Consider the following 11,787-nt stretch of genomic DNA (forward strand, 5'->3'; position numbering starts at 1 on the left):
ACATTACGGTAGCTGTTGTTTGTAAAAGTTGCGCTTGATGTCAACATTTTACAACCATATGCAACGTTTTTATTTACCTGTACTTTCTCCCCCCCCCTCCATATTATATCAAATTACACTTTAATTAGTAATCATTTAGTTAATTTTACGAATTATCTTTTTAAAAAAAACAAACAAACAAACAGTATACATGTATTGAGTTAATTATTCTCTCCAGATAAAAGTTTTTTTTTCGTTTGAGCACATTTCAATTTTGCTCCTTTAAATATTTGTAGTGTAATTCAAGCCCTATAGTTGACGTCAGAGGATTACTGATCGAAAGCAGCCACCGTTATGTGTGAAATATTTATTCAAAGGTCATAAAATTGTTGGGATGTTACATATGTACAACAATGTAAAGCAATGACAAAATGTCAACATTTTTTTTAACAAAACAACAATAAACAAAAAAACAATAATAAGGAGTCTAAAGGAGAAAATATAATGTGAATGAATGTGTTAAATATGAATTTATAATATTATTGTTGATTTTTTTTTTCCCCCCAAATAAAATATTTTAAAAAAGCACGACAATGAAGGAACTTGGGGGGGCTAAATGGGCGTGGTGGCATTGGCCCACTCGGGGAAAGAGTCCAGCGAGAACAAGACGCGGCCCCAAGTGTTGATGGCCACGCTGATGCACGCGATGCCGATGACGTTCATCACCACGCCGGTTTTCGCCTAAAGGGGGCGCACAGGAGCAGCATTGGTTACTGGCATGTGGAGGCTGATATTACCAAGCAGCTATCTTCATGTTTATCAGTATATTTGCCCGTGTTGTCGAAAGAAACGTTGTAATTTTAAGTCCTACTCTTGCAAAAATTAAATAGAATATTTGCTCTGGTCAATATATATATTTTTTTCAAAGAATATTATGAGAACATGTTCTCACCTAAAAAGTTGTATTTAAAAAAAAAGTATTTTTTTGAAAAAAAAAAAATTATAATCTGACAAGAATAAAATTTTAATTTCGAAGGTGTATTTTGTCCCAAAAATAAAGTCTTATTTTTGTGTCCAAGAATATAATGTTTCCTCGTATGGTTTTTTTTTATTTAAATAAGTAAGAAAAAAAATCACAAAAAAGCAAACATTTGCTTAAAAATTAAGTATTTTTTCGTCTGTTTGTTTTTAGGAGGTACAAATCATTTTATGACTAACAGGTCAGAGTTTTAGAGAAAAAAAATGTGATATTTGTGAGACAGAAAGTTATATAGTGTGGAGAAAATAAATCATATAAAAAAAATCAAAACATTTTTTGGGGGAAAGTCACTTTTGTATAGAAGCCAAGAATAACACATTTTTCTCCCTCTTTTTGGTAACATGTTTCGCAGTGTGGCTAATTTAGCATTTGTCCCATACGATAAGTTTACGAGCTCATTTTCAAAGGATGGCTAAAAATTAGCATGTGGCTAATTTTCCAAGTTTACGCGACCATTCGCAAAGTGGAGCTTATAATTAGCACTTTGATAATGTCAACTTTTATCAGTGTATTTTCCAGGTTGGACCGCATGCTTAACAATGTGGCTAACAATTAACACGTGGCTGATTGTACATGTTGTGACGGTTATTATTATTTTAGCCAACGTTTATGAGCGCGTGGCTACAAAAACACGTTTATTTGAGCATGGTGTGTGATGAGCACAGCAGACTCGCCATGTCGGCCACTTTGAGGTAGCCCGAGGAGAAGACGATGGCGTTCGGGGGCGTGGCCACGGGCAGCATGAAGGCGAAGGAGGCACTCAGGGTACACGGGATCATCACATACAGAGGATTCACACTGATGGACTGAGACTGTGTACACACCAAACGCAACAACAACAACAGAAGAAGAAGGATGAGTGGTTACCAGAAATGTACATATACTGTATCCACAACATATGAAACTTTTAATCTGATGATCATGAATGTTTAAAAGAAAATAGAGTGACACAAGGTTCTTGGAAGAGAAGTTCTTGTCCCAAGAGAAGGGGCTAGTTATGAGAGAAGATTGTAGTCTCAAGGAAGAAGGTAGAAGTCCAGAGAGAAAGTTGTGGTTGAAAAAGTAAGATCTGGTCCTCAGAACTGGTTCTAGTAGCCAGAGAATATTGCTATAGAGAGGGATGATCCATGTCCTGAGAGAAGGTACAAGTCTTGAGAGAAGGTTCTGGTCTTGTGGGAAGAAGTTACTTACCACAAGAGATTCTACTCTGGAGAAAAAGTTCCACTCTCACAAGAAGATACTATTCTTGAGAAAGCGTACTAGTCCAGAGAGAAGGCTTTATTGCCAGAGGAACTTCTAGGTCAAGAGAGGGCACTCGTCCCAAGGGACGGCTGTAGTCCCAACAGAGAACTGTAGTTCAAATAGTCGTGAAAGAAGGTATTAGTCTAGAGAAAAAGTACTAGTCCCAAAAGAACAGTCTATTCCCAAATGAAGGTTCTGGTCCTGAGAAAAGGTGTAGTCCCAGAGGAAGTTTTAGTCACAGGAGAAGGTTCTAGTCCTGAAGGAAGGTAATTGTCCCAAGAGAAGATTTGGGGTCTCAACAGAAGATTTTTGTTGCGACAGAAGGTCCTACCCCCAAGTGAAGTCATTATTAGTGGTTACCATGGAGGCCAGGATAGGCAGTAATAGCGTCGCTGTGGCGACATTGCTGGCGCATTCTGTGAAGGTGGCGGTGAGGAGGCACAGAACCACGGTGATGGCCCACGGCGGGATGGAATGAAGCGGCGTCATCTGGGAGCCCAACCAGCGCGACAGGCCCGACTCCTGAACGACACGCTGACTGAATCAAAACCGACTCCCGAATCGTCATTTGGGGATACCGATACAGTAAAACCCGCCAGCCACCACGTCCTCTGTCCGACCCGCTTCACCTCGCTGCCTTTGGCCAGCGCAAATCCTCCGCCCAGCAGCAGTACGATGTTCCAGGGAATCTTTGCCTGCGCCACCTTCCAGGTCAGCAACGGAGGGGCGGGGCCTCGGGACACCTGCCCATCTAATAGGATGAAAACAAAAAGGTGACACCACGCCACTCAATATCTGGGAACAACACGGAAGAAAGAAAGTTTCTAGAGTTTTTTTTTTTTTTTTTTCCGAGAAAAAAAAAATCATTTTTGGGGTGTGCCGGACGGTCGCATCCATTGGAGACTCTAAACACGACGCGATTGGCTGGCAACCAGTTCACGGCGTACCCTGCCTCCTGCCCGAAGATAGCTGGGATAGGCTCCGGCGCTCCCGTGAACCTTGTAAGGATAAGCAGCTCAGAAAATGAATGGAATCTGTCCGTATTTGTAAGAAGAAAAAAAAACATTTATTTTCTATCTATCTATCTATCTATCTATCTATCTATCTATCTATCTATCTATCTATCTATCTATCTATCTATCTATCTATCTATCTATCTATCTATCTATCTATCTATCTATCTATCTATCTATCTATCTATCTATCTATCTATCTATCTATCTATCCTGTATATGTTTTCCTCCTGAGTCATCAGTAATTTGATTGCTTCTGTATTCCAGATCATATCTCCTTTTAGATGCTTAAAACTCACCTTTGTCAGGATGCCTCTTTATCAGTCATTATCTATCTATTTATTTAATATTTATGTATTTATCATTATTATTTTAAGTATTTTATTGACCAAAAGAGTCCTGTATTGACAAAAATGTCTGAGTGTGTATGTCACTGACCTGGGTCCGAGTTGGGCCTCCAGCAGCAGAGGTACCTGGGCGGCCGGGAAGGCAGAACGAACAGCAAGAGCGCCACCATGAGGGCGACAGTGGCATCGGTGACGAACCTGCAGAGCGCGACGCCTTTCACTCACAGGCAAAATCTCATTTGTTGATGTCCGAGCTCCCCGAGGAGAAAGGAAGCAGGGAAAATTTGGGGACAAACGAGAGATTCTGCGCTGCAATTTGACACAATATCGTTCGTTTTGGGAAACGACATTTAATAGCTCACTAGGAAATCATTTTGATTTGAAGAAATGGACGCTGCCTTGAGAACGACTAATGAGCGTATTAGACAAAGGACAACAAAAACGTGTTACTGAGGATAAATAAAACATTTGCGGTTGAGTTTGTTTTCCAACCTTCGCATTGCGCAAGTCACCTGAAATTTTCCCTGCTAGAACATAAAAATTACCGCGCCATACAGGCTGTTGTTGTTTTTGGCCGAGGGCCCGAGAAGGTCATGTTCACTTCCTGTCGCGGCGCATCCCAAATATTGAAACGACGCGCACACGCGCGCGGACACGCGCCACGCGGCTGCTCTTTGGCGTTTACACAGAGTGCAGGTGAAAGGTCATCTGACGGCGTGGTCGCGCAACCTGGCAGCCGTTCCATCAATGAAACTGAATGGCTCTTGACCGGGGGCGTCAAACTCGTGTTTGTTGCGGGGGCGCTTTGTAGTTAGGGTTTCCCCTCAAAGGGCCGCTATGAACATGAAATGATTAAAAAACCTAAATCACTTTGTCATAGTTACACACGAAAAGTATGAATGAGTTTTGGAGTCAGAAATCAAGGGAAATGAGTTTTTCAACAATTGTTGTTTGGTTGTTTGTTGGTAATAGTTCAACGTATTCATTTATGGTAAACTCAAGGCCCGGGGGCCAGATCTGGCTCGGCATGCGGTTTTATGTGGCCCGCCAAGGCAAATCGTGTGTGTCAACTTCCACGATTTTTGTTAAAATTTCAAATTGCCACGTCATAAATGACAACTTTGCGATATTGCAAGCATTTTTGTGTTACCAAACGTGAGCAATAGTCAAAAAACCCTTGATTCCAAAACTAGTTCATATTTCGCACGTGTAAATATAATGAGGCGATTAAAAATTTTGATCGATCATCACGGCCCTCTGAGGGAAACCACAACTACAACGTGGCCCGCGGCAAACATGAGTTTGACACCCCTGATTTATGGTATACGTATGACAATTTGAAATTTTGGGACCAATTTTCACAAGAATCGTGAAAGTTAGCATGATTTGCTTTTGCGGGTCAGATAAAATAATTCGGTGGGCCGGATTCGGCCCCTGAACCTTGAGTTTGACACCAGTGCTCGGATAGGACCGCCCCCGCTGGAGGATTATTGTGTCTGCGTTTATGTCCATATATCTAGGCAAGGTGGACTCACTCGGCTTCAGCGTTGAAGAGTCGCGAGGCCCAGCCGTCCACGAAGCGCGGCTCGCGGGTGAACCACAGCGCCACCATGAGGAGGAAGAGCGCCATCACGCTGGCCTCACCGTAAGTCATGTGACCCAAGCGCCGGTGCTCCTCAGCGATGACGGCGCGGGCGGCTCGCTCCTTTGCCGCCCGGCCCCCGCCGCAGGACCACGCCTCCCGCGGGCTGACAATCACACGGGTGTAGACGTATTGAGATAGATAGGAGGGATTATATATGTAGTTCATGTAGATAGGAAGTCGCACAGATTAATAGGAGGCAGTATAGGTGCAGTATATGAAGTACAACTCGATAACAGGTAGTATATGATTCATATAGATTAGAGGTAGCATCGATGTAGTCAAGGTAGATAGGAGTTAATACAGAGGAATTCAGCTTGATATGAAGTAGTATATATATATATATATATATATATATATATATATATATATAATATATATATATATATACAGCGAGAGAGAGAGAGAGAGAGAGAGAGAGAGAAGCTCATATAGATGTATTAGAGATAGAAATGATGATAAACAAATGTGGTAAATATGGATAAGAACCTGGGATGGGCTTCAGCACACGCGTGACCCTGATGAGGATCAGCGGCTCGGAGAATGGATGGACTGGTGTTATTCTAGATAAGTTAGATATGTTGTAATAGAAGCCGTCCCCATAGGCAAGAAGATAGATTGATATGTGCTAGCAGTGGAGACGGATAAGAGGTTGTATAGCTGTAGAACAGATAGATCCATAGCCGGTAGTATAGATGTTTAACAGGCAGATAGGATTTTGTAAAGATGTAACAGAGGTAGAGAGAAGGTTGTGTGGATGTTGTAGGCAATCATAGGCAGGTTGGACAAAGTAGACATAGATAGGATGTTGAATAGATATATAGGAATTAACATAGATGTACTAGAGATAGACTAGAGATGTGGTATTAATGTGGTAGACATGGGAAGTCATATCGATGTGCTTTCCGTAGATAAGATAGATAGCATGCGTGGCTGACCTGCGTCCTATGAAGACCTGATGCAGCAGGATCCAGGCCATCAGGAGCATCATCATCATGGTGGGGAAGGCGAAGACGAACCAGGACGCCGAGTTGATGACGCCGCCGCTCTGGGGGAACAGCCTGTGGGACGGCGGACGGCAGGCGCGCGCGCGGTGAGAGGGCCGCCTCGGTTAGCGTGTTACCCGGCGGTGCTGCACCCACTGGCTCATCTGGCCCAGCAGGACCAGGTTTGGTCCGGTTCCCGTCAGTGTGGCGATGCCGCCGATGCTGGCCGCGTAGCACACGCTCAGCAGCAGGCCCTTGCTCAAGCGCCGGCGCTCGTCGTCCACGCCCTCGGCCTCCTCCACCTCCAACGCGCACACCACGCTCGACGCGCTCGCTGGAGGCAGGCACGCGTTGCAAAAGTATTCACACCCTGTCGCCGTAAATGTCGAGCCCTGAACATGTGAGGGCCGCGTCACCTCAGACCTTTTGGTGCAGACGGAGGTTTGTCTTGTGGCGGCGGTTTGAGCGATGACATTATCCCATCATTGGGCGCTGTTGCTGTTACATCGCCCTCACGGGTTCTTTCTCCAGACTCGCCTGCGGGAGAGAGAACCCATGAAAGAACAACTTCCTGTTTCCTGCTCTATCCACCGTGCCCGTGAATCTCCAATTGGTGACCAGTAGCATTGGGAACACGAGTAGATAAGGTAGTACAAATGAAGTACAGTTCAATAATAAGTAGTATACAAAGTCTGACCGGTCCTTCCGGAAACAGGTTCAGGCACCGCGACCGCGACGTCGCTCTGCGTCGCGGGGGCCGGGTTCCCGTCTTGGCTCCCCTTCAGGCGTCCCTCCTCCATGTCGTCGTGGCGATGCAGTTGGTCCAGCACGGCGTGCACGATGGGGACCATCATGGCGGCCGTGGCCGTGTTGCTGATCCACATGGACAGGAAGGCCGTCACGCCCATGAAGCCCAGCATCAGCCTGGCACGGGACGCCCGACACCGGAATCGTCATGCGTGTCGGTTCATTATTGAAGTTTTATGTTTTAAAAGTATTGGCGGTATCAGTACTCAATATTACTCGTACTGGTATTGTGCTATTGAATATCTTTCCCATGAATCTGCTTAGTCAGCACATTTGATTTTAGACCTTAGACTTTTCATAGCAAGATAATGTTGGCGCTATGTTGTCACATGACTGGAATTTAGCAATTTTTTTTCCCCCGGGTTAAATTCCCATCTGAACATGACTTTCGTCACCGAGTGCACGTCCGAACTCACAGCGCAGGCCTGACGCCGACCACCAGGAGAACTTTGAGTGCGATGCGCTTGTGGAGGTTCCAGTGCTCCACGGCCACCGCCACCATCAGCCCGCCCACGAACAGCATGTTGCTGTCTCGCAGGTACTGCATGCACACCTGCCGCGACAGCCGCTGCAGCGTTCATTTCACATACTAATGTGCTGAAACTTCTTACTCATAACTTTCTTCGTGTATGCGCGCATAACTGAGTGTACGCCTACGTCTTTGGACTGCATGATGCCGAGTACAGGAAACAAGATGGTAGGCAGCAGCGCCGTCACGGCCAGCGGCAGGACCTCTGTGCACCAGTACAGCGCCATCAGCAGGATTACGTATGCACACGCAGACTCCTGCGCACACACGGTATAGATGCAATTCACATAAATCGGGTGTGACGTCATTTAACAGAGGTGTACACATAGGTGATCAAGTTCTATAAATGTACTCCAGAAAGGACTTACTATACTGTAGATGCAGTATGCATACATGGGATATGGTAATATATTTATGTATATATGTAGTACATGTGAATAGTAGCCAGAATAACTGTAGTACACAGATAGAAGGTAGTACAGATAAAGAGGACATACATTGGATGGTTTCAGGTGCCCGTGTCAATACTCAAAGGGGGGGGGGGGGGTGTTTGGATGGAAAATCCGACACTTGTTGGTTTAAACTCCGACTGAGATCTTTTTTTTAACCTTGTTTTTCATGTTCTTTTGTTTGGTTTTCTTCCGTGGTCGCGTGAAGGAAAAACGACCCAAAGCAAGAGATCGCATAGCGCATGTCAAACTCGAGTATCTGGCAGAAAAAAAAAAAAAACTGTTCCGAAAGGTCCATTTGCAATCGGGAACTTTTCTATCACAAAAAAAAAAAAAAAAAAATGCATTTGATGATGCCAGCGGAACGATGCTTAAATATTTGGCTGCAACCTTGACTCCTGATCTCAAATTCAATTTAAATAAACTTTACGGTACTTGAAAATTTCTTATTATTGAAAGAAACCCCCCGCCCACACACACACACACACACACAGACAATAAAAATAACATTAGATTAACCAGAAATACAGTCAAGATAAGAGATTCTTGAAGTGCGGATTGGAAAGACCCACTGCTCAGGTACTGTTGGGTTATATTTTACATTTTTCATCCATCCATCCATGTTCTTAGCCGCTTATCCTCACAAGGGTCACGGGGAGTGCTGGATCCTATCCCGGCTGTCAATGGGTACACCCTGAACTGGTTACCAGCCAATCAGAGGGCACATCGAGACAAACAGCCGCACTCACAATCGCACCTCGGGGCAATTTAGAGTGTCCGATTAATGTTTTTGGGATGTGGGAGGAAACCGGAGTGCCCACCTGGAGAAAACCCACGCAGCCACAGGGAGAACGTGCAAACTCCAAACTGGCGGGGCCGAGATTGAACCCCGGACCTCAGAACTGTGATTGCAACTGTTTTACCAGCTGAGCCACTGTGCCGCCGGCTAAAATACATGAGATATAATAATTCTGGTTTGAGGTTTACTTTGACAGTAAACTTCAGCCAGGATCGGGCAATAACCCAAACTCCCGGAGTTGATCGGAATTAATTTTTTTTTGCTCACAGCTCAAAGCAAAAAAAGAGTCCACACATATGATCCAAACGGGTTTGACACCACCCTGTTGGATGGGAACGATGAAGAGGAAGGCGAGCAGGAGCGTGAGAACGCACCAGCAAGGGCTGCCGGGAGGCCTGCGGAACCCACTGAGCGGGTAAACACCCCCACTTTGGTTCTGTTCGCCAGCATGTGTGCACGCACACAAACACATGCAGGTAGATACACATGCTTGTGCACGTGCGCACACACGTGCACGAGCTGGCACGGGTGGTGCTGGAGAGGAAGCACAATATTGATGAATGGAAAGGTCGCCACGGCGAGCCCTGAACTTGGACCCCGTGTGCTGGTCAATGACTGACAGCTGGGACGGTCTCCAGAAACGTTGGGAATACACGTTTGGAAATGAAAATTATGAAATTCGTCAAGGCCATCCAAAAAATAAATCAAAAATTCATCGGATTTCAAATTCAAACTATATAAAACACGTTATCATATGGGGTCGGGGTAACAGTATGTAATGTGTTTAGAAATAAAATCTAAACTGAATAAAACACATTTAAAAAGGAATATTAAATTCCATAAAACGTGGAACGCTTACGATGATCCGAACACCTTCACAAACGAAAGACAAAAGTTTGTAAAACACAAATAAATGAAAAATTCTAAATATGACAATATATTATAAATGAAAAATAACAACTGATATACCAAATGTAATAGAAAAAAACCCAATAAAACAGGTTTAGGAATGGTAAATGTACATTCACAAATTATTATTATTATTATTACAACATTTTAATGATTATAGAATATTTAGTGAAAAGTAAATGTACATTTCTGATAATCAAAATATTAGTAGCTCAGTTAGTGACGTAAAACAGCACTAAAACAATTATGAAGACACACACAATTGAAATCATTAAAAGATGTTTAGAAATGTTTTCAACCAAAACATGTTAAAAAAGCTAAATATGAATTACAACACATGAATAAATTTAATAACTAAGAGAAAATGAGATGAACCTGGTTAGAAAAATGTACAATAATTTTACATTTACAAATGAAAAAGAGAGGGGGGAATGGAAAAAAAGGTATTTCACGCAAGATACATATTAATGAATATTTTGATCTCAATAGAATTAAAAACACATGAAGAAATTAAGCCAATAATAAATAATGAAACTCATAAACTCAAGAGCACATTTTTCCCCGATCTAGCGTGTCCAAATCAAATAAGCTTTTGTTAACATTCCCGCTAAGGCAAAAATAAAAAATACAATGATCATAACATCAAGTCATCAGTCGCCTTCGTTGTGAATTGTAACTTTAGAGGACCCCCCCCCCCCCCAAGAAGAAGTCAACACGTGTGTCGAAGCAAGGGTCGCGCGGTCGGGCTCTCACCTTGGTGCTGAGGGCGAGCGGCAGCAGGACCAACGGACCCGACGCCACGATGAAGACGCTCTTCGCACGCCACACCACCCGAAACATTCGCACCCGCAGCGGAAGGACCGCCATCGCGGACTGTGGACCAAAGTGCCGAAGGATGAAGGAAGAGGGGGGAGAAGAAGATGACACGGACCGGCGGACAAACGGACGGACGGATGGATGGATGGATGGATGGATGGATGGATGGATGGATGGATAGTCGGCGATCTACGGCTCCGAGTCTCTCTCTGCCTTGAACGCGCTCGCCATTCACTCTAAATATTAACCTGACACGCGCACGCGCGCGCACGGACCTAAGAGAGAACGAGGGAAAGTCATGCGTGTATATTTCCTGTCCAGTCAATGAAGGCGTGATGGAGTGAATGGACGATCACTGAATGAAGCGACGAATGAGCGAAGGACAAATGACTGAATGAATGATAAATATGAGAACGAGGCGAGAATGAAAAGATTAAGGAATGCATGAGGACAAAAGTGAATCTCAAGTGAAGGAAAGACGGGATAGATCAGTAAATGTTTGGATTTCATGACAATGGGGAGTGAATAAATTGTTGGATGATGAATGAATGAATGCGCCTGTGAATGAATCATGGACAAATTAATTGAATGAATGAATATTGAATAATGGATTAATAAATGAATGCAGGCAGACAGAAATAACAAATGAATGAATGAATGAATGAATGTATGAATGAATGATCACAGGACAAATGGCACATCTGTGAACGAATGAAGTGAATGAATGACAAATAAACGATTGGTGCTTAAATGATGATAGAAATACTGAGTGAATTAATAAGGAATCATACATGAGCGAAAGTGCCCAGCGACTGACCGGCGACCCATTCAGGGTGCACGGAGTCCACCTTTTACTCAAAGTCAGCTGGGTCAGGGTCCTGCGCCCCGTAACCCTCGAACCGGGATGCGCGGTGTTGAAATTGGAAAATGGGCGTGAATGGATGAATGCATATGCGAGAGAAATAATGATTGACTCCACTAATTAGTGAATGAAGCAATGAACGTACGAACGAATAAAAATAATAAGCGAATGAATGGTGAGTGAATAAAGGATGAGGGAGTGGATGAACAATGAATGAATGAAAGAAAGAAAGACTCACTATGAAGGAATGAATAATCACATTCCGCAAAGAAATCAAGTTCTGGTGTGAGTCTGCTGACACCCAGTGGACACTCCCGGTACGGTTACACTTAAGTCCTCCTGTCTTGTCTCGTCCTCATGCTCACAAT

General features: G+C 43.9%; 1 protein-coding gene across 1 annotated transcript; it reads right to left on the reverse strand.

The window, feature by feature from the left end:
- Window positions 1–120: 120 nt before the first annotated feature.
- Window positions 121–11,775, reverse strand: LOC133491392 (Na(+)/citrate cotransporter-like). The gene is made up of 14 exons (XM_061802438.1): window positions 11,658–11,775; window positions 10,495–10,614; window positions 7,713–7,841; window positions 7,472–7,608; window positions 6,946–7,172; window positions 6,672–6,785; window positions 6,405–6,582; window positions 6,201–6,323; window positions 5,156–5,368; window positions 3,712–3,818; window positions 2,890–3,011; window positions 2,621–2,782; window positions 1,693–1,830; window positions 121–720 (listed from the first exon to the last, which is right to left on the reverse strand). The coding sequence occupies exons 2-14, from the start codon at window positions 10,606–10,608 to the stop codon at window positions 592–594; spliced, it is 1,893 nt and encodes a 630-aa protein (XP_061658422.1). The 5' UTR covers window positions 10,609–10,614; window positions 11,658–11,775; the 3' UTR covers window positions 121–591.
- Window positions 11,776–11,787: the final 12 nt, after the last annotated feature.

The sequence above is a fragment of the Syngnathoides biaculeatus genome, chromosome 18, assembly GCF_019802595.1.
Source record: "Syngnathoides biaculeatus isolate LvHL_M chromosome 18, ASM1980259v1, whole genome shotgun sequence".
NCBI lineage: Eukaryota > Metazoa > Chordata > Actinopteri > Syngnathiformes > Syngnathidae > Syngnathoides > Syngnathoides biaculeatus.

Bases quoted from the DNA above. Each gene is read 5' to 3' on its own strand.
- LOC133491392 (XM_061802438.1), bottom strand. From the start codon at position 10,608: ATGGCGGTCCTTCCGCTGCGGGTGCGAATGTTTCGGGTGGTGTGGCGT. The intron at 7,842-10,494 runs GTGAGAGCCCGA...GTGTGTGCGCAG, and splicing joins CGCTCGCCCTCAGCACCAAG to GAGTCTGCGTGTGCATACGT. The intron at 3,819-5,155 runs GTGAGTCCACCT...CGCGCTCTGCAG, and splicing joins CTCTTCAACGCTGAAGCCGA to GTTCGTCACCGATGCCACTG.